The sequence below is a fragment of the Anneissia japonica genome, unplaced genomic scaffold (genome assembly GCF_011630105.1).
Source record: "Anneissia japonica isolate Jap-2015-1 unplaced genomic scaffold, ASM1163010v1 scaffold11779_len1430905_cov172, whole genome shotgun sequence".
Lineage (NCBI taxonomy): Eukaryota > Metazoa > Echinodermata > Crinoidea > Comatulida > Comatulidae > Anneissia > Anneissia japonica.
Window position 1 is genome coordinate 996,643 of NW_022740041.1, and position 21,276 is coordinate 1,017,918.

General features: G+C 34.9%; 2 protein-coding genes across 2 annotated transcripts in view; one reads left to right on the plus strand and one right to left on the minus strand.

Moving 5' to 3' along the window:
• Positions 1-2,450: 2,450 nt before the first annotated feature.
• On the minus strand, positions 2,451-11,556 carry LOC117118139 (DNA-directed RNA polymerase II subunit RPB3-like). Its single transcript, XM_033262647.1, has 7 exons — positions 11,408-11,556; positions 8,764-8,882; positions 8,486-8,538; positions 7,626-7,754; positions 6,781-6,832; positions 5,829-6,035; positions 2,451-4,537 (listed from the first exon to the last, which is right to left on the minus strand). The coding sequence occupies exons 1-7, from the start codon at positions 11,491-11,493 to the stop codon at positions 4,374-4,376; spliced, it is 810 nt and encodes a 269-aa protein (XP_033118538.1). The 5' UTR covers positions 11,494-11,556; the 3' UTR covers positions 2,451-4,373.
• An 89-nt stretch (positions 11,557-11,645) lies between these two features.
• The window catches only part of LOC117118167 (regulation of nuclear pre-mRNA domain-containing protein 1B-like), an 18,027-nt gene continuing 8,396 nt past the window's right edge, over positions 11,646-21,276 (plus strand). The window contains exons 1-7 of the mRNA XM_033262681.1: positions 11,646-11,989; positions 15,751-15,880; positions 17,306-17,412; positions 18,479-18,674; positions 19,396-19,424; positions 19,680-19,855; positions 20,580-20,705. Coding sequence (XP_033118572.1) covers positions 11,839-11,989; positions 15,751-15,880; positions 17,306-17,412; positions 18,479-18,674; positions 19,396-19,424; positions 19,680-19,855; positions 20,580-20,705 — 915 coding nt within the window. The 5' untranslated portion in view covers positions 11,646-11,838. The remainder of the gene's footprint in view (positions 11,990-15,750; positions 15,881-17,305; positions 17,413-18,478; positions 18,675-19,395; positions 19,425-19,679; positions 19,856-20,579; positions 20,706-21,276) is intronic.

Consider the following 21,276-nt stretch of genomic DNA (forward strand, 5'->3'; position numbering starts at 1 on the left):
TATCAGAAACAATAGCTAATTCATAGAATTTTCCAGTGTTTGGTTGCACCGACTTTCAAACAATTCTCACTATCAGCAGATATGTTGACATTATTGAGAGCTATGGGATATTTTTCCTAGGTTCCATTTGAAACCTAAGCCAAGCAAGATTACAGGAAGTGTAACAAGTCTTCACCACCATTATTTCCTGTACCATGATCCAAAAGTATACATTACATTAAATACTAAAAGGAAACTCTCGCATTCATTGTTATGGTTACAGCAACATGCGTTCCTTTTTTATAATTCATTATTGGAATCCAACACAGCAAATCAGAACATAATGCTTTTCACACACTATAGTATTTAAAAAAAACTGTATATATCCTCTTGAGTCACATGCTGTTTTACTACTCTACTTGTTTGTTTGAGATTTATTTTTATATCATGCAGCGGCATATCTAGGATTTTGAAAAAGGAGGTGCTGATAGAAATATTAAATCCACTGAACTTTAAGCAAGGTAGTACAAAACTATGAAAGGAGCGTGTTGAAAGCTATGACTACACCATATGTTAGTTGATAATGTTGAAAAAAAACAATTTCCATTTAATTACTATTATTTTTTTCCACGTTTGAACAAAATGGGGAATTGGGGGGGGGGGCTCAGGCACCTTAAAGCACCCTCTGGTTACACCACTGACATGAATATCATGTTGAAAAGTACTCTAAATACCACACTGTTATCATAACTATTGTTCATCAGGGTTTTAAAGACAATTTATTTGTTGCACTTAAGTATAAACAGTGGTACAATTTAGCCAATGGTTACCTCTGTCTTGATCAAGATTAAATCCAAACCAAAAACAGCCTAAAAGCCATAAAGAGGGAGTGGATCTATTTTTTTGTTGCAAGGAAAAACATTCTGGTTTTGACAGGATATAAATCAAAGAGTATACAGTGTATATACTGTATAAATCCATGACCCTAGGGCAAGGACAAAAGTTGAATAGCGCCCTCTATCTACACTCACACTGATTTATACAGTAATTTCCCCATATTGGAATAGTTTGTGAAACCTTATTTCAGTATAATGTTTACATTTTGAGAGAACATAGTTGGTTAATATTTCATGGAGGCAGTCAATCAAAATCATTATTGTTCATAAGCATGATGCTAATTTATTTATATACATTATTGATTGAAAAACAGATAAGTATTAAAAAACTAATGTTCACAAAGGTATTTTATTATTATTGTATTTATGGACCCCATCATTATATACATTTAAAGCTTTTTTGGATTTGGCCTTACATGACAATTTGTGTGATTTGCCAATATATGGGCATGATGATCTCATCACATCCATATTTGGGTGAATCACGTCCGTATTTGGGTAAATCACACCCATATTTGGGTGAATCTCGTCCGTATTTGGGCAAATCACATATCACATATTTGGGCAAACCACAGGTATTTGTCACATAAAACTAACAATAATACATATAGAGCTTAATTGCACTACTGTACTATATTTTAATTGATTTTCTGATTTTCAATAGAAAATATAACTATTATATAATAAGCTGCAATCCCTTCAACAAAACATTACAAACACGCTATGTACATGACAGGAAGTTAATGGTCAGTACACCAGAAGATAATACCATATTAATTTCAATAAAGAACTGAAAACTGATTTCTCATCAAATTGTGTGTTTAGTGGGTTTGTGATGTTGTTTTGTAATGTTTTTTCTCCCCTTTTGTTAAACTTCAATTTTGAATGAGAGATTGCAATAAAGTTCTTCGTATTTCGTAATTGAATTGCTCAAAGTGCCACGAACACCACTCTCTTGGTGGATACCAGTGCTATATAAATTACCATCATTGAACAATCGCCGGATACTATTTCCCAACTAATGTATTAAGTTCTTTGTTTATGCACAATACATACGATCAAAGGATTAACATCTTATTCGAAGGTTGATGTAATTACAGTGAAGTGTGCGACCCAAGGATACAGGCAGAGATCAATATTGGTAGATTTTGAACCTGGGCCAGTGGTGGATCCAGGAGTAGGGTAATGTGTGCTAGGACCTCACCACAAAAAAAAGGAAGAAAAAAAAATAGAAAAGAAAGGAGAAGGAAGGGAGCATGGTACTCAAAAACAACATTTTCAATTAATATTCCATGTACCCAGTGTCTATAGACAAGCATTTCTAAACAAAAATTTCGAAACCACGCCCCACACCTGCTCCGTGCTTCACACGTCACATGGCTCCCTACCCAAACTTTTCTCTGTATCTGCCCCAGGGAGGTAAATACAGAGTCTATTTAATTACCCTAATTACTGTAGGGCAATTTCTACCACTTTTAATAAAATTAGCTATAGAAATGTATCATACCATAAAATATCCAAACAGAACTTTATATTTTATATTATAAACTATGTACACAGAAAAAAAAGACATTCTTTTATGTTGGATTGAATTTTTATTTTTCTTACAAAAACACAATCGCACAATACACAGCTTGACGTTTGTGTGATAAATTCAACAATGCTACAAGTCCTGGTAATGGGTCTCTTTAGAACAGAATTGTACAGAAAGAAAAACAGTACTATATATAATTGTTACAGATTAAAAGGTGGTATACAGTAGCTCATACTAAAAGCCAATAATAAATACAATTATATTCAGGTCCAATGTTGTAACAATGACAATACACAGTCTGATGTTTCTGTGTTAATTCAACAATGCTACAAGTCCTGGTAATGGATCTCTTTAGAATGGAATTGTACAGCGTGAAAAAAATTACTGCTATATAATTGTTACAGGGTAGAAGGTGGTATAGCTCATAATAAAAGCCAGTAATAAACACAATTGTATTCAGGTCCAATGTTATTCAATGTGAGTTTGGTTATAAAAAATAATTAAAGCAAGCGAGCTATACAAAACAATTGAAGAGGTTTGAGTGGTCTATATTACTTTTTATTACATTATTTACATTATGAATGAATTATCAGGGCAAATGTGATTTGATTTTATCTACATTCAGTAGTTGGCTATCAAAACATCAAATTATATTCAACAAATCCGAAGTCACAGAGATACTGTTGCGGAAAAAGTGGGAAACTTTCTGGCTTCATCAGGTCATCAGATTGTAGTATAAGATAAGATGCAGAACTCGAAAAGATGTAAGTAGGTGTAACATTAGTAAATGAAAATTGTAAAAAAATTACAGTTTATAGTCTAGGTCTATCTTCAACTTGGAAAGTGTACTTAGATTGATACAGTACTACACTATTAGTATACTAGTAACTAACTTTTGTTGTGAGTTAAAAATGATTTCTTGGAACTTTTAAATTTAGTGATGAATCTGAACTAAACATTGCATGTTGTATGACCAAAAAAATATCTAGATTACGCCCGGCTATGAATATGTCATGATTTGTAAATGGAATGTACAATTGACTGAAAAACACATGTCAAATGTCGTAGGCATTTGATTTGTATAAAGAATATGTCTGACAAGTCAAATAATTTCTCATACCAGTCATTGCCTATGGTTTACCAAAAATATGCCGAGTACAGGGCACACAATTTGCCATATCATATGCTGAGTGAACATACGAGGGAGGCATGACATCCCAAATCCAACATCTATGGCCAAAACATGGTCATTTACTGGAATTGACTACGACGAAGGCTACAGGTATGAATAAAGGTATTACAGTAGAACTTCGATTTTACATACGGTACAGGATCGGAGGGTGTACGTAAATTGGATGATTCGTAAAATCAAGGTTGGGTCAAATTTGTGGTGACCTTTGACCTAATACGTACTATAAACATATGTTATGAACGAAAGATGTTACCTAGGCCTACAACAGGCACAACATACAACTGTATGCCTAGGCCTACGAATAAAACTATGTGTTTAGCGTTTTTATTCATCACTTTGCGATGTCATAATAGAGTGTTCAAATAAAACCAAGTGTCTAGTGTATTAATTCATCATTTTATATGTTTTACCTAAAAAACATTATAATATTGCATGTCATGCCTCATATGCTGGGGTCCAAATTTCCTGTGAGTCACAGAAGTTTCCCAAAAATTTAGATGGCCAACAAAGCAAAAATCACCCAGAAATTAACCCATCTCCTGCAAATTTATTATATTTACATATTTTTAATAATTAATCAACTGTCTCCCAGAAGCCAACTGGTGATAGGTATCACCAACCTGCTCAGCAAAATAAAATTAGATGTGCTAAGAACACCCACTAACTAGAAATTCCTGGAAGTGGTTTCTTGGGGCCCATGCATATGAGATGATACTGAACCCTGAATGATGACATTTAAAAAGGTCTAAGCCTACCTAATTGCCTACTTGATCTACTCTAGTGCCTCATGACTGTGCTGTGTTTGCAAATCACTGAGCTTCTTCTTCAGTACTGACAGGCCCGAAAGCACAATGTTCTCAGGCCTCAGGGATCCGCACGACTCAACGTTCAGGTAGAACTTGTTGGGCTTGTCAGATGGATCAAATGGTGCTTGTACTAAAATAAAAAATGAGCAAATTAAACATGTTTGACGTAACTATGGAACATTCTATATTTGTTTTACCTTTTCAAACATGTACTACATTACAATTCAGGAATTAAACACTCACATGTAAAATATACCATTTAATATAGCATAAAATAAATTATATTTTGAATTGGTTCGTGCATATAGAAAATTAAAGATACTAACTTTACGAACATTATAGAATTTATAAATCAAATTGGCTGGTAATTAATATTTAGTCAGAAACTGGCAAATAATATGTGAATTTGGTTTTTGTATATAGTAAATTAAAGAAAATAAATTTATGAGTAAATAGGATTTATAAATTAAGTTGGCTGGTAATAATTCAGAAATAAGTCAGAAACTGGCAAATTAAAATCCTTACTGACTATGTACTATAATGCTTAAGTAAGTTTGACAATCACTCAAATTGTATTGAATTCATAAACAAATAACTTATAAATAAATGTGTACCCTAATTAAACTTCATTCTCTTAGATAAGTAAGTGTACATAATTTAATAATTAAATGTAAATAGATAAACACTATATTTTGTATCTATCAAATTTATATATCGGCATACTTATGAATTAAATAATGTCTCTTAAAAATCTTATATTTATATTCTCTTAGATAAGTAATTGTACATAATTAAATAATTAAATGTAAATAGATAACTACTATTTTTTGTATCCATCGATTATATAGATCATTAATTTATATATATTAATTAATTGTCTCTTAAATTTCTTGAAATGAAGTATATACATATATTAATGAAAATTATATTTAATGCTAATGATATATTTTATACATTTAACTTGAGTTTGTACACCCATTATTAGTTGCTTTAGATGTTACTCATTTCAAGCAAATTGTTTAAATTTTCAGTATTGTTACTATTTACTATGTTTTTTACTTTAGGCCTTGGCCTTTCTGTTTTTGTAATTTGTCATTGTAGCGTTTCTTATTATTTCAAAGGGACCCCTCCGGAAACAAGCAGAAATGCTTAAAGGGTTTTCTTGAAATTCTCTATAATTGTTGTTTTATGACTCATTTAATTTCTGTACTTGTTTACTTGTGAGAATTTCGAAATAAATCAATCAAATCACTGATCTAATAATATATATTGCTTGGAAAGTGAAGTTTTCATCACCCTCCAGCTCAGAGAATTCACTAAAAAAAAAAAGAATCTTAACGGGATTGGATTAACCCTTGACCTCCAGATAACAAAGTGAATACTGTATAATGGAGGTTGGCTATTCTGATTGGTTGACTTACATTCATCATCCTCCAGCTCAGAGAATTCGCTTTTCGGCCATTCCTCAACCTTGGGGTACACAGTGTGTCGGAATGCGTTGTCGGGGTCGTACTCAAATGCTACTGCTGCCGTGGGAATCCACTTGGCATGCTCTTTGCCAAAACCTTTCCTGGCAATGGCTTTTAATTTTAAGTCTTGTCCTTTCCTTAATTTCACTATCATGATATCTGAAAACCAAAACAGAATTTCATAATCAATCAATAAATATAAACTCTAATCATACTACTTGTGCTAGGCAGAGGGCAGTATACAAATTTATGATCAAATGAAGAATGAAATGTAGAATACACATTCACAATTGCCACAGATTCTAATAATACATCAATATACAGCCTGGTTTCCTTAAAATCGCTACACTGTGACTACAGAGCTTTCAGTGCAATCGAGAAGGCTCCCTGATTCGACCAACCAATCAGCATCACCAAAAGCCGTCTGCGATAGCCTGTACTGATTGTATGGAAACCAAGCTTAATAAACCATTGAAAAGCAGGTAGATGGAATTCAACCACTTGTGTTTCCAGAAATTTGCAGACGGGGTCCAACATGTCCAACAAAATGGGCCTGAACAAAGGAGCCGTCTAGGGCCTCTTATCAGGGTCATGGAGTTGAAACAACAAATGAAGAAGTTTTATAGTTTTGGAAGATTACAATATAGGATATGTGATTAACAATTAATTTGGTTGAATCAGAAATTTAATATTTTTAGTCAGACGACCTAAAGTGACATCAGACAACCAAAGGGTAAAGGCTTGTCTGACAAGGTGAGGTGGAAATTGTCCACTCTCATCCCCCACTACTGGCACCACCACCACTGCCAGGAACCAAGCATCTTCATGGTTCAACTTACACAGTGAACATGTATTTTGGCTATGTGTGTGTGTGTGCTATGTATGCTGCCCTCAGTGTTCTTACCATCAGTCTCTCCATATTCACTAGACTCATCTTCTCTAGGTCTTGATGGTGTCTAAAGGCAAACAATTAACATGAATTAACAAACAATAATAACTAACATGAATTATGATGTGATGTAATACAAATTGTACTAACTGCCTTTCTGTGCTTCACATAACATTTTAATTTTAAAAAAAGATTGGATTTGATTTATTTGGCATCGCACAAACTAAAACAGCAATTTTAAAACATCATCAAGAAAAGTGAAGTCTTACGTATATTGAATAACAGATTAGAAAGAAGTAAAATATAAGCAATTAACTCAAGTTGACTTATGTTTGTGTGTGTGTATATTACAACATATATTGTTAAGTGTGAAAGCGATGTTGTTTCGACTGGATTAGATTGGATTTATTCGATGTAAACACCAAGGATAGCCCAGGAAAGTCTAGAAGAAGACTTATTTCCAGTGGGGTCCTTGTGGTGATTGGAAAGTACACCGGGAGACAATCCCCTACTCTTTTCCGAAGAGTGTACTGCATTCTTTAACGTGCACATGGGCCATAAATGCACACGGGACCAACAGATTAAATGTCACATCCGAAAGACAGTGCGCTATTATATTGTATTTCAGCCCACTACTTGAAACACAAGGAGAGGCAACGATGGGAATTGAACCGGGGACCTAGAGATCTCCACGGTTCAGCGCGCACACAGTGGCTACCACCAGATTAGCCGACTGAGCTAAGCTGCTCTCTCGGTGTGTGGAGCCCTGTTTCTAGAAACCTATATACCGGTAGCACACTATTATTATTATTATTATTATTATTACAGTATTATCAGAGTCATCAATTGTGGGTACTCACTGGAACAACCCGTGGATCAGATGACTTAAGGTCTCGGGATGTCACATGACGTGGTCCCTCTTCATCATTCTTTACATGAAGGTTGAACTCAACCGAACAATCTTGACAAAACTCGTCACATGTGCAATCCTGTAAAAACGTTGAAACACAAGAAAGTTTACGAATAGTATAATAATTTAGAAGCCTAAATGCCTCAATCAAGCCATCCTTTCTCACAGATAAACAGTTACAGTGTACCATAAATAAATGACCAATTAAATGCCTCAGTGCTTACTATATTTTTGGAGGTTTCAGTGTTGCACTTACTCAAAGGGGCAGGGCGGATTACTTTAAATGGTCTTCAGACGGTCTTAACGCTTAGCTGGCTAATAATTGTGACGTCACTATTAGTCTATGATTATACTGTAGACCATTGCTATACCGCAGTATAACCAGTTAGCAGTTTTAAATTTTAAAGCCTACTCGGAGGAGGCTTAAAATGGTCTTAAATCATTTTCATCATAGCGCTACAGGTACTACTGTAGACCTAGATCGTCAAAGAACAAGAATCGAACAACAAGTATTCCGCAAAACTTCACTGTAAAAACTGGTCTTACTTTATTTACGTTCATTTTGATACATGTGCATTGTGTACACATGAATCCAGCAAGCGTGACGTTCAGTATGTGTAACAGCGCCCTCAAATTTATGTTACTAATAAGTGCCTGTTAAGCATGTTTTCCACTAGGCAAATTTATTCGCGGGAATCAAACGTGTTGGTTTGGTTCCTGAGCTCTGATTGGTTGCGTACTTATTTCGCTTCGCAAGAAGTAGAAACAGTTCAAACCACCGATTTCCACTGATAATAAAATGATACTTACTCTGTGATAGTTCATTCGATCAACAATATCATCACTTGTCAGTGGAATAAGTCCTGCAGAACCACAAAAAAAAAAAGAGAACAATATATATTATGACAAGACTAATTGCCCAAAATTAGATATTCAGAGGAGGCATTGATCACTTCTTTCATTTTTATAACTAATTACTTACCGTATAAAATTACAATAAAATTATTATTCAACAGTTCGTACAAGGTAATTGTTCACTTTGTAGTTATGTAAAGCTCTGGGACGTAGATATAAACATGTCCACTTACCAACTCTATGTGCAATAAATTCATCATGGAGGACTGTTGAATTTGCCTCTATCTGGATCCAGTCAATTGCCAATGTTGGTGTTTCAGCAATGAACACTCTTCTTATTGAATTTGCAACACTAACAATGAAAATTCATTAAAATTAATTTTAGAGGGAAGAAAACTGAGATTATTAGAAACAGGATAAAAGTAAATTTTTAACTTTACACCAAAGCCATGTAAAGTTTTTAAATTGCGTGAATACATCAAAAACCACGGGTCTAGTGCAGTGGTGGGGCCAAAAATTTGCCTACAAGGGGTCTGGCATTTAGAGGGAAGAAAACTGAGATTATTAGAAACAGGATAAAAGTAAATTTTAACTTTACACCAAAGCCATGTAAAGTTTTTAAATTGTGTGAATACATCAAAAACCACAGGTCTAGTGCAGTGGTGGGGCCAAAAATTTGCCTACAAGGGGTCTGGCATGTCCGAAGCCTCTTTTAAAAGCCCAGAATAAAAACTCCCTTTTATTTTCAAAAACTCCCTTAGAGTTTTTATGGTTTAGTATGGTCCCAATTGTGCTTTTAGACCACAATATTAGGGATTGGCAGTCAAAATAACGTTATTTCGATAGGCAAATTATTATTTTTCTAATTTAAGATCCGATGACCTAGTCAAATGTATCAGGGAGTCCAGGAGCTTTGACCTAATAAATGTATAAACCATGTATTGTGCAGTAATTACGATTCCGTAAATCCTTATTCTCTACTAGCCAATCCATCACCCATATGCAGGGTGATTTGTGTTTAAATGGGTCTCTACTACAAGTGAACCACCACAGCACAAAAGTTATCCAATCTCAGCATATCATTTATAGAGTCAGTGCCTATCATTCCCAGACTATAAAATAACACCTGTATAGGGAATATATCCTCCACCCAAAGATTATGCCTAGAAATCTTTCTGTCCATATTGTAAAATAAGGGAATTTAATATATACTGTAACCAATTTATTATGCAGTACAGCAGTTACGAATCTGCATACCCATATTTCTGTCTCTTATACACATCTAGATGTGTATAAGAGACAGAACCTATACTGCTAGAGATAAGGATAAAGTTTTTAAATTGTGTGAATACATCAAAAACCACGGGTCTAGTGCAGTGGTGGGGCCAAAAATTTGCCTACAAGGGGTCTGGCATGTCCGAAGCCTCTTTTAAAAGCCCGGAATAAAAACTCCCTTTTATTTTCAAAAACTCCCTTAGAGTTTTTATGGTTTAGTATGGTCCCAATTGTGCTTTTAGACCACAATATTAGGGATTGGCAGTCAAAATAACGTTATTTGGATAGGCAAATTATTATTTTTCTAATTTAAGATCCGATGACCTAGTCAAATGTATCAGGGAGTCCAGGAGCTTTGACCTAATAAATGTATAAACCATGTATTGTGCAGTAATTACGATTCCGTAAATCCTTATTCTCTACTAGCCAATCCATCACCCATATGCAGGGTGATTTGTGTTTAAATGGGTCTCTACTACAAGTGAACCACCACAGCACAAAAGTTATCCAATCTCAGCATATCATTTATAGAGTCAGTGCCTATCATTCCCAGACTATAAAATAACACCTGTATAGGGAATATATCCTCCACCCAAAGATTATGCCTAGAAATCTTTCTGTCCATATTGTAAAATAAGGGAATTTAATATATACTGTAACCAATCTATTATGCAGTACAGCAGTTACAAATCTGCATACCCATATTTCTAGTGATTTTCCACACAAATTTGAGCTAGTTTTTGAATGTACCATCAGCGCATTTAAAATACTCTAGTTTTTTTAATTGCACGGATGATACCTCGGAAAAACCAGCTTGAATCTGTGTGGACGATAATCACTAGAAAAATAGGTGCGCAAAAATCTTAATTACTACATTTTCGGCAAAATCTGAGCAGAAATCGGCACTTATTTTCAGAAATGCACGGGCTGATTTCTAGACCAAATTTTTGTGAGGATATATTCCCAGCGCAAGCCTTACTTTATTTATTTTTTCTTTCTTTATACTGCACTTTCAGTACTATAGCACTGATTTTCAAAGTGGTACAGTGACGAGAAACACATATACAGAATGAATAAATTAATAAATAAAAATAAATATATGTATAAAATAAATATAAAAAAAACATTTAAAAAAATTATTGTACATGATTTTGGAATGAAAAAGTTGACATCTCTTCGAAGCTTATTTTTTATTTGTGTGGTAGGCCTACAGTACCCTAGCCTACATCCGGGCCTAGGTTCATTCATTGACTTTCTTTTGACAGTCAGGCCAGGGTCTCCTGGCTAGTTTATTTATACAAAAAAATAAAATAAAATAGAATTAAGCAAATTAATCTGGATCAGCATGAGTTTAAGCCTATAATATGTTAATGTGTACAGGCCTATACCCAACCTATCTACTCCACTAGGCCTATATACACGGTCTAGCTACGCTAGGCCTAGGTTCTGTCACAAGACAACGACACTCTTCAACGGCCCCACATGTGCGAGTCATGCCCACTTCACTAACAATAATAGACAGGCAGGCCTAGCCTAGTTAATCATACTTAATTCATCGTGTATCGTATACGTAACAGTAAAGCATGACATTTATAAATTTACCTAAGATCAGTATTTTCGATTTCAAATTTAACATTATCTTCTGTTAAATCGGTTATACGAATTGTAGGCTGATTTGCGTAAGGCATTTCGTTATGATGATTCCTTGTTTACCACGCTCTTTCATAAAATGTAAATATCGCCCTCAATCTAAATGTTTCATTATTATTCTCTTTGCAGACACATATTATTTGGATATTATTAAATAGGGGTATATTTTTATTTCATATATTGAATTTTGAAAAAAGGTTTACTGTACTTTACATTTTGAAGTAAATCTGTTAACAAAAGTACATAGACCTGTGTTAAGTGTTGCAAGTATCACTCTTCATATTCTCTGTATCCTATCAAAGCGTCTGGATTTCTGTCAGACTAGGGTCCTCAAGGGCAGTGTGTATGTATTTTTGCTGCATGAGATAAAGTGAATACTGAAGATGTCTACGTTTTCTGAGGCTGCATTGAAAGAGAAATTAAGTGGCTTGAGCAATTCTCAACAAAGTATTCAAACGCTGTCGTTATGGCTCATTCACCATAGAAAACATGCAAGGTCGATCGTCAAGCTTTGGCACGCAGAGCTTCAAAAAAGTAAGTGAAAGTTTTGCGCAGATAGAGGCCAGTAAGGGCTAACCTAGGCTATGCTCATTGCTAGGTGCTACGGCCAACATTCATTCGGCCATAGGTCTAGATATAGGCCTAGGACGAGGAGGAGACCTAATCTGTCATAGGCCTATTGTTTACCTGTAGCCTAGGCCTAGATTTTAGTAACTTGTTTAGGAAGGTTGTTTGCACACCACTAGCAAGTAGTAATTGCATATTGTAAGTAAGGTACTATTTCTATTACTATTATAATAATAATAGTAATAACAATAAATAATAATAATAATAATTAGGGGATTTTATTAATAATAATAATAATAATAATTAGGGCCTATTATTGTTATTAATATTATTGTTATTGTTATTAATTATTATTATTTCGTGGTCTCAGACCATTTTCCGATCACTTTTGACCATAATGGAATCATAATTGACAGACTTAGTACAGACAGGTAGTCATAATGACGATAATTAATAGGCTTATGAATCATATGAATCCTAAAAAGATTAATTGGAAAATCCTTAACAGAAACGACATTAATCAGTTCCATAATCTTACAGAAAAACTGCTTGGTAGATTCTCCATCCCCGATGCTTTATGGTAACAAGCATTCATGTAAAAACAAATTGCATTTTAATGATATCAATAACTTTTATGATAGGATTATTGAATGTCTCAAACACAGTTCTAATTGCTGTTTCAAACAAAGTAATAATACTAAAGTTAAAGTTGTTCTGGGGTTGAACGAACAAGTATCAGCTTTTCATAAAAATGCAAGAGTAGCGTTTCTCAATTGGCGCGAGGTTGGTAAACCCAGAACCGGCATATTTTTGAAAACTACCCGATCTCAATTTAAAACTGCTGTTAAACAATGTAAACTAAATGAAGCAACAATAAGGGCCGATTTATGGCTAAATTGTATATGAACATGAATAATAGCAGGTTCTGGGCTAAGCAATCTAATATTGGTAATGTTGAAGGTGATAAGGATATCTGTGGTTTCTGGCAACTACTGTACACTTTAACAATTTATTTAATTGTGTTGATTCCTGAGACCACAGGTCTTTTGTTAATGATGTTCTGGATGATGACAATGTCAGTAATAATGACATAATGGGTAAAGCAATGGGATTTGATGGTTTGTTCAATGAACACTTTAAGTTTGCTTCTGATAGGTTGTGTGATGAGCATTTGTTTCAGTTCAATGTTTATGCATGATTTTGTGCCTCAGAATCTTACCAAAGTCACTCTTGTTTCCATAATTAAGTCGAAATCTGGTAACATTACTGATAACAGCAATTATAGGCCTATTGCACTGGCGTGTGTAGCATCTAAACTTCTAGAGTCAGTTATGATTGAAAACTGGTTTGATACATTATGTTCTAATGACAATCAATTTGCCTTTAAACCGGGACACTATACTGACCTAGGCATATTTGTGATAAAACAGATAATTGAATATTACACTTAATAACGGTAGCCCTGTTTACTGTTGTTTCTAAGACGCTAGCAAAGCGTTCGATAAAGTCAACCACTGGATGTTGTTTTAGACGCTGGTTGAACAAGGTACCCCCACCCCTGTTATTCGAGTCCTTCGATCATAGTATCAGTTGCAGGAGTTTGTTGTCATGTGGGATAACTGCATATCTGATCCTTTCTCCGTTAGGAACGGAGTGCATCATGGGGAAGTCATGTCTCCATTACTGTATAATGTATACACTGATCCGCTTAATGTACTTTTAGATAATGCTAAAGTCGGATGTGAATTAAACGGTACTAAAATCAATTGTTTAAGCTACAGTATGCGGATGATTTGGTACTTATGGCTCAATCAGCAGCAGGACTACAAAATCTTATTGATATTGCCAGTGATTATGATATCATGTTTAATGAGTCTAAATCAAAATGTATGGTAATCTGTCGTAAGGTGCGTAACCTGCAATTTGTTAACTCTATTACCTGCCTGTACCTTGATCATGTTATAAACAATAACCTAAGCGATGAGTGTGACATTAAACGTCAATACCGTTCGATATGTATAAGAGCTACAGCAACTCCCTCAGTAGGAAATTTGGTAATATGCTCTACGACGACTAAATGTTATTTGTTTAAATGCTACTGTGTTAGTATGTATTGTTCTACTCTTTGATGTAGATATAACAACGTTAATATAAGATTGTTAAAATTTTATATTTATTATGTGTCCGTTTGCTTTTGTGAATGTTTAGATAGATAGAGGAATTATGTTCCATTCTTTGTAATTTCCAAAAGGACAAATAGAATATGATTCTGATTCTGAGTTATAAGTATCTTGAATTAATTTACAATGTTAAAGTAAACAAATAATTTATATATTTTATTTATAAAAAAACAAAAACAAAGATAGAAAATAAAGCTAATTTTTAGGATGAGCTTAAACTTTTAATAGCAGGGACCCAATGATAATGTTTTCTAAAATCTTATTCAGTAAACGAGTTGTAAATGATTGGAATGCTGCCACCAAACCACGCTAATTTTTTGTGTGGAGAATATTTTTAAAAATTTGTACAGAAAATCAATAGAAAAACAGGTGCTCGGAATTATATTACTGTTATGCATACATTGAGTTTAAATAGACCAAGGGCTAATTTTTTGTCAAAATTGCCCAGAAATCAGCCCATTTTTTCCAAAATGCGTGGACAAAATTCTATGCCTAATTTTTGCGTGGGGGATATAGTCCCTGTGCAAACCTTATTTTACATTCCAGCCACCGAACAAAGTTGTTACTGCAAGGTCAGGCCTGTATTAATATCCAAGAAGATTTTTTTTTTCATATCTCAGGAGAGACAAGTAGCTAAGTCGCAAAACTTGCTGTTTAATGCTTAATTAAAGTATATTATGGTAATATCAAATTAGCATTAAATGTAAAAATGATCTCTGCAGTTGAACTTGTTGAAGTCAAATTCAAAATGGCATTAAAAAACTGTTCGACTTATATATAATTCGAGTTACAGGTGGTTAATTAATTGGAAACACAACAATTTGGCATGTAAAATAAGATCGACTTAGAATTTCGAGTTGGGCAAAGTTTAACTATATATGGATTTGGTTTAGTTCTGTGGAATAGAATACCGTTAACCCTACTGCCATTTCATATATTAAAGAAAAAGTGTTACGATACAACTGAAGATGATTATAGATAAATGATAAGAGAGTTTCATTAGATTTGTACAGTATAACATGAGTCCCAAGTTGGAAGAAGTCAATTCCAGGAGCAGTGGTGGCACCAGTGGGTGGGGGGGGGCATTCCCCACCCTGCCGAAGAAAATATATGTACTGTTTATTAGTAGACTCTAAAATCAATTAAATGAGCATTTTAGTCGTTGGTGTATACTATCTCATCCCCATCATGGTTGGGGTTCAGGTAAGAAAAATTTATGATTGTGGCACCAGATGGCCAGAAATGGCACCGCACTCTCAGACTTTAATTTGAATATTAAATATTATCTTTTTCTCTCCATTATTTCTCCACTCATCTGGTTAATGAGCTTTCGTATCATTTAATTTTAATTTGCTGCACACTGTGATACTCATTGGCAATGACTCTTGTGAGACAATCAATAATAAAACAGTGAAAACGTGTACACATTATAAGTTTGCAGGTTAATTTCCGCGAGATTCTTGCTTGCTTGCGGGAGTGCGGGAGACTCTCGCGAGTTATGAGAGACTTGGAACCCCTAGTGTAATAATCATTTTCTTCTCTTCATAGCTAAGATATCCAGGAAACTTTTATTTGTTTACTTGGCAAATGATGTTGTCCAGAACAGTAAAAGAAAAGGCCAGGAGTTTACAAAAGAATTCTCAACAGTAATGGAGAGTGCTTTCATCCATGTTATAAGGTAATTTAAATCATTACGTAAATAATTTACTTCAAATAATTTTTGTTTATTAACAATTGTCTCAGCACTGTATTTGGCCAAAAAAAATAAATTTTTTTCCCACGTTTTGGGAAAATCCAAAAAATGGGTAGGTCGGTAGGAAAACTTTTTTTTTAAATTTAAAAACAAATATGTGTTTACGTCTAAAAAGTAAAAAATATACAAATAATACAACAATTTTAGATTCGGATCACGTACCTTCCAGCAAAATAGGCTAGCCTTGGCCCCCTAACCTCGCCAAGTCTATTCCAGTCTTATTTGCTCATAAAAAAGTATTCGTAATACTGACAATTTTATTTAATGCCGACCCTTAATTTCGTAAAATTTGGGTCGGTCAGGCGTGGCCAACTCAATAAAAAAAATTTTTTGCCCTTACAGGATGTATATAACACTGTCATAGTCATAGGCCTATTTACTGGTGAAATTTTAAAGTACTAAATGTTCACTATTTACACAGACACACATACCCAGGGGAATGCCAGGGAAGCTTATGGAATTAAATATTGATATTCACATCCTACTTCAATTATCAACAGATGCCATTGTCTCTCATGCCCTCTTCCCCTCACATACGTACACCTCCACATACCCTTGCATAACCATACAAACCTGAGCAACTAATGGGATTTTTAAGAGTCTTGAAATGGGGGAGGGGATGCTGAATGGGGTGGGGGGCCACAAAGTGAAGTGGGATGCTGGGTGATCTAGTGAGTGCTTGCTTGCAAAAATAAGGTGATTTTTAACTACTACTATTTTTAAACATTTACAATGGGGGTACACTACGGGAGCAAATTTTTTTTGGTGGGGAGGTGGGAGGGACATATGTCCCCTCGCATCCCCTAGATAGATAAACACCTGTCTAACCAAATTGAGAGGTTGCAAAAGCAAGCATGGAAAATTGCACTTGGCCAAAATTATGAGAATTATATTGCTGCCCTAAATCAACTCAAAATTACTACTGTAGTCTTTCTGAGTGCCCCTTTAATTTTCCAATTTCCCATAAGCACCCCTTCAATTTTTATTTATTTCCATAAGCACCCCTCAATTTCCACTCTGTTTTCATATGTGCTCCGTTTGAATTGACTCCCCTCAAATAGAGCCAAAATTATTTTAAGCGCCCGGGTGCTTATTTGTGCGAGTAAGGTAATTGTGCAATATTGAACAGCTACTGTTTTGTACGTTTTTTTATATACCGAAATAAATAAATAAATATGCAACTGTGAGCCACCAATGTGTTAGGCCTATTGTTAACTACAGTAATCCTAAGGAGAATATTACTTTATCTATTCATAACATTAACATTTTAATTTTTGAAATTATAAATTGTTTATCAGATTTTGAAGAATTGTAATTCGTGCTTGATTCAATATGTTTTTGTTTATGTAGCGTCACTGATGAGAAAACCAAAGGTTCAATGGAACGGGTGTGTACCATTTGGGCAGACAGGGGTGTTTTCGATGCAACACTTATAAAGCAATTACAGTCTACTTTTGGTAAGAAGCATAATATTATAAATTAGCAAATCTATATAGAACATGAATCTATCAATTCAACAAAATAGAATACTGTATGTTGCTGAAAATAGTCCTAAAGCCCAATCACACTTAGTAGCATACGTTGTCTGAAGACTGCCTGAGGGCGAGCTTTTTTTAAGTGTAAACAGTCAATAAATTTTAAACTGGCCCAAAGGCGACCTAATTTGGTCCAACTTTAGAGTTGGCTCATGTCTCGCAATGTCTATATCTGCCTATTTCTTCACATCTGAACGTAGACCGAACCTGGGTAGCCAAGGTCGCCTTCATAGCGGTAAACTTTGATATTATAATAAGATTTCATTCATAAGATGAAAAAAAAAACCATGCCTCTTAAAAAAATAAAAAGAAAAGATAAAAAGTGTTGCAAAAGTCTTCAAGGGGGAGTACTGGGAAGGTGCTCAGGTGGGATATCTTTTAGCTGTATGGATGGAGAGAAAATACAACAGCAATTGTGAGAAATGCTGTGGTGTATAGGGTGATAAGTGGGAGGATGGCAGGGAAATGTTTTTAATCGTACGGACGATTAAGTAAAGAGGCATATGATAAGAAATAAGAAAGAGGCGATCTGCCTCAAACTTACTGTCCTGCAATTCATCGACCCAGAACAAAGAAAGAAGTGTGAACATTCGCAGTGCAGCCTAAGTCGACATAAAATACTTACTGTGAATGGAACGGTCATTTTGAGTTGGCTGTAGTTAAAGCAGCCTTGATACTATATAATTGTGATTGGGCTGTTAATCTATAAATTTATAATTGTTTTTATAAATAAGGTGGAAATATATATCTTAGTGGTGCTTGTCTTTTAATCCCAGGGTCTTGGGTTCAGTTCCTGTAACTGTAGAACATTTTCTCTCAACTAAAAACAACACCACTTCCTAAGCCTAAGAATTTATTTAATTAAATAAAATAATCAGTCTGGTTATAAACATTTTAATTAAATATTAGTGTTTGATGCAAAAGAAAGAGAACTTTAGAAAATTAATGTACAAAATAACCAACTTATGTGTTCTTGTTCAACTTTTAGTTTCACCAAGCAATACTCCTCTAGACTCCCCACCTCCTAATGAATTCGAACCAGCTTCACCCAAGAAACCTAAGACAGACCCAGCAGAACAAATGCAGAAAACAATGCAAGAATTACTTAAAGAACTCAACGAAGAGGAACCTCATATACGCAATGTTTACGAGATCTTGAACACTCAGCATCAAGCGATGCTGCTGTAAGGGAAAAGATTGCCAAGTTACCACCTGAAGTGCAAGATGTTAGCCTACTAGAGAGAATCAAAGGTAAGGCAGGGATGTAGTTATTGTAGGTGGAGGTGGGTGGGGGCCACCCTGCCTTGAAGTTTTCCACCCAGTCTAAAGCTAATTTCATGGCCCTTCACCCACCCGTATTAACTCACTTTTCCATCCTTAATATCCACTCTTATTATGTATTACTTACTTTATTACCAATGTTATTGCCCACCCACCCTTGATTTGTCTATTACCCACCCATAGTTTTCTACAGCTACAACCCTGGTAAGCTATACTCCCTTAGTTCTTGTCAAGCATGCACTATACACAGCAGAAACCTATAATATTTTATAGTACTGTATGTCAAAATGCAAAGAATATAGGAATTGTATTATTAATTAATGTCCGTTAATTTGGCATGGGAAACTTTTTTTTTTTTTTTTTTTTTTAAACTAACAACTTATTTGTGAGGCAAGCCATCCTAAAATCAGCATACCGTTGTAGTGTGTTAACCTGAGTATTTAGAATAAGAAAGTGACAGTAATGTATACTTGCTACTTCGAAGCTGTAAAAGTTTATTTCATAACATTGGCAATAGTTAGTCAATATCAGTAAATCACCCATCATTTAAAAAATTTATAATGTGGAAAATATGTATACCTACAACAGCAATTCTATTTATTTTTTGTTATATATTTGCTTCAGGTGGCAATATATCTTTGAGGATATTCATAGTATAAAATATGTAAATCATCCATCACAATGATCGTTAATAAATACTATAATGAGTAGAGAGTAATTTAATTGATAGTATTGTCTATTCCATCACGACAATAATACTATTAACACTGCAGTACCTGCTGCTTACTCAAATTCAACCCTGGCCATCAGACGCAAGCTCGGTGGTTTAGAGGTATGATGCTAGGATAGTGATCTGGAGGTCGTGGGTTCGAGTCCCACCCGAGAACAACAAAATGTTGATTTTTCAGATAAGGATTCAGCAGAAAAGCTTTCGACTCTTGTAAATGATGCCGTTTCCATGTTAACTGACTATAATGGAAGACTAGACCTCGAGATGGAAGAACGCAAGAGAGTTCTCAAGATGTTGAGAGATTACCGTCTAGGTCAGAAAGATCAACTTGTAGCTGCTGAAAAGAAATTAGAGGTAAACATTTGTTATTAAGTTACCATCTCTCAATTTATCTCCTTTAAGTCTGGTTTCCATAAAAATCAGTACACGCTATCGTCGACTCCGTTGGTCAGTTGGTTCAGGGAGCGTTCACGATTGCATTGGGGACAGCTACGCAGTGCAAGGATTGCAGTGAACATGATGCAGCGACAGTGTAGCGATTCAGTGGAAACCAAGCTTTACTCTCTATGTTCTCTTATTTATATTCTGTTAAACATCGTCTTTCTTTTTATGCTGTATCTTCATCCATTACTGTCTATTTTGTTTTAGTGGTGGCGCCAGCTCTTTCTTGACAGGTGGTCTATCATTTGCTGACAAGTGGGCCAGAGTCCACACCCACCTTAGCACCACCGTGTTTCATTTTCTTCTTGACAGACTTTACGGTGGCTCCCTAATAGCTATCTGGGCCAGGCCTCCTGGAGGGCGTCACTGCACAGCAAAGTCCATTAGATGTATTAAGTTCTCCCGGAAGTGGCTTCTTCTAACTTGTGACCCCTGACATGGGTAATCCCACATGTCACAACCAACTTAGTCTTTTATTATTCATGTTTACTCTTGTTGTTTTTTATTATGTAGAACTATTGCTCTTTATATTGTTATTGTTGTGCTGCTGTAGCTGTAAGCAAATGACTATATTTTATTATGAAATCATTCTCGTTGATAATTGATTTATAATATAATGCATGAAATTTTTTCTTAGGAGTATAAACAGAAGTTGAACAAGGTAACAACTGTGCGGAAAGAGTTAAAGAGCCACATTCAGAACCTACCAGACCTTACGCTTCTACCAGACGTCACCACCGGTGGTCTTCCTCCTCTGCCATCTGCTGGTGACCTGTTTTCCATTGACACTTGAACCACGACCTGGAAACCTGATGAAGAAATAACAGATCTACAAAAAGGTCGGATTCCTGATGGATAAATTCAAAGGACATGGGCTTCAAATGTTGAATTTACCTCTATGGTGGCTTAATATCACATTGTGATGGCACAACTCTTTGGATGAGTGTCATTTGGGGATGTAGGTATAGCCCCCATTACATTATATCTGATTGGAATTTTTTCAACAAATGTTTTTAAAAAGTAAATTAGTTTCAAATTTTAAGCAAATTTATTTCTGGGACCTTGATGCATATAGCAGTTTTGATATCGAACATTGGAGGTTGTAAATGTTATTATCATCATTTATTGTAATTTAATTTAATAAAGTTAGATTTATATAGTGCTTTATACCGAAATAGTCTCAAAGCGCTAGAGATGTGGACTGGCTATTACAGTAACTTGCTTCTCCCCTATGGGTCTCTTTGTGTCTGAGCTACCTGGTAAACCAGGTACTCTCATCAGTCCACAACAGGGGCTGTATGGACCAGTATAACAGCTGTCTCTTATACCCATCT

Excerpts from the sequence above, each read along its gene's own strand:
- LOC117118139 (XM_033262647.1), bottom strand. The coding sequence starts at position 11,493 with ATGCCTTACGCAAATCAGCCTACAATTCGTATAACCGATTTAACAGAA. Across the intron at positions 8,883-11,407 it reads ATCGAAAATACTGATCTTAG|TGTTGCAAATTCAATAAGAA; the intron begins GTAAATTTATAA and ends TTTCATTGTTAG. Across the intron at positions 6,036-6,780 it reads TGAATATGGAGAGACTGATG|ATATCATGATAGTGAAATTA; the intron begins GTAAGAACACTG and ends TTTGGTTTTCAG.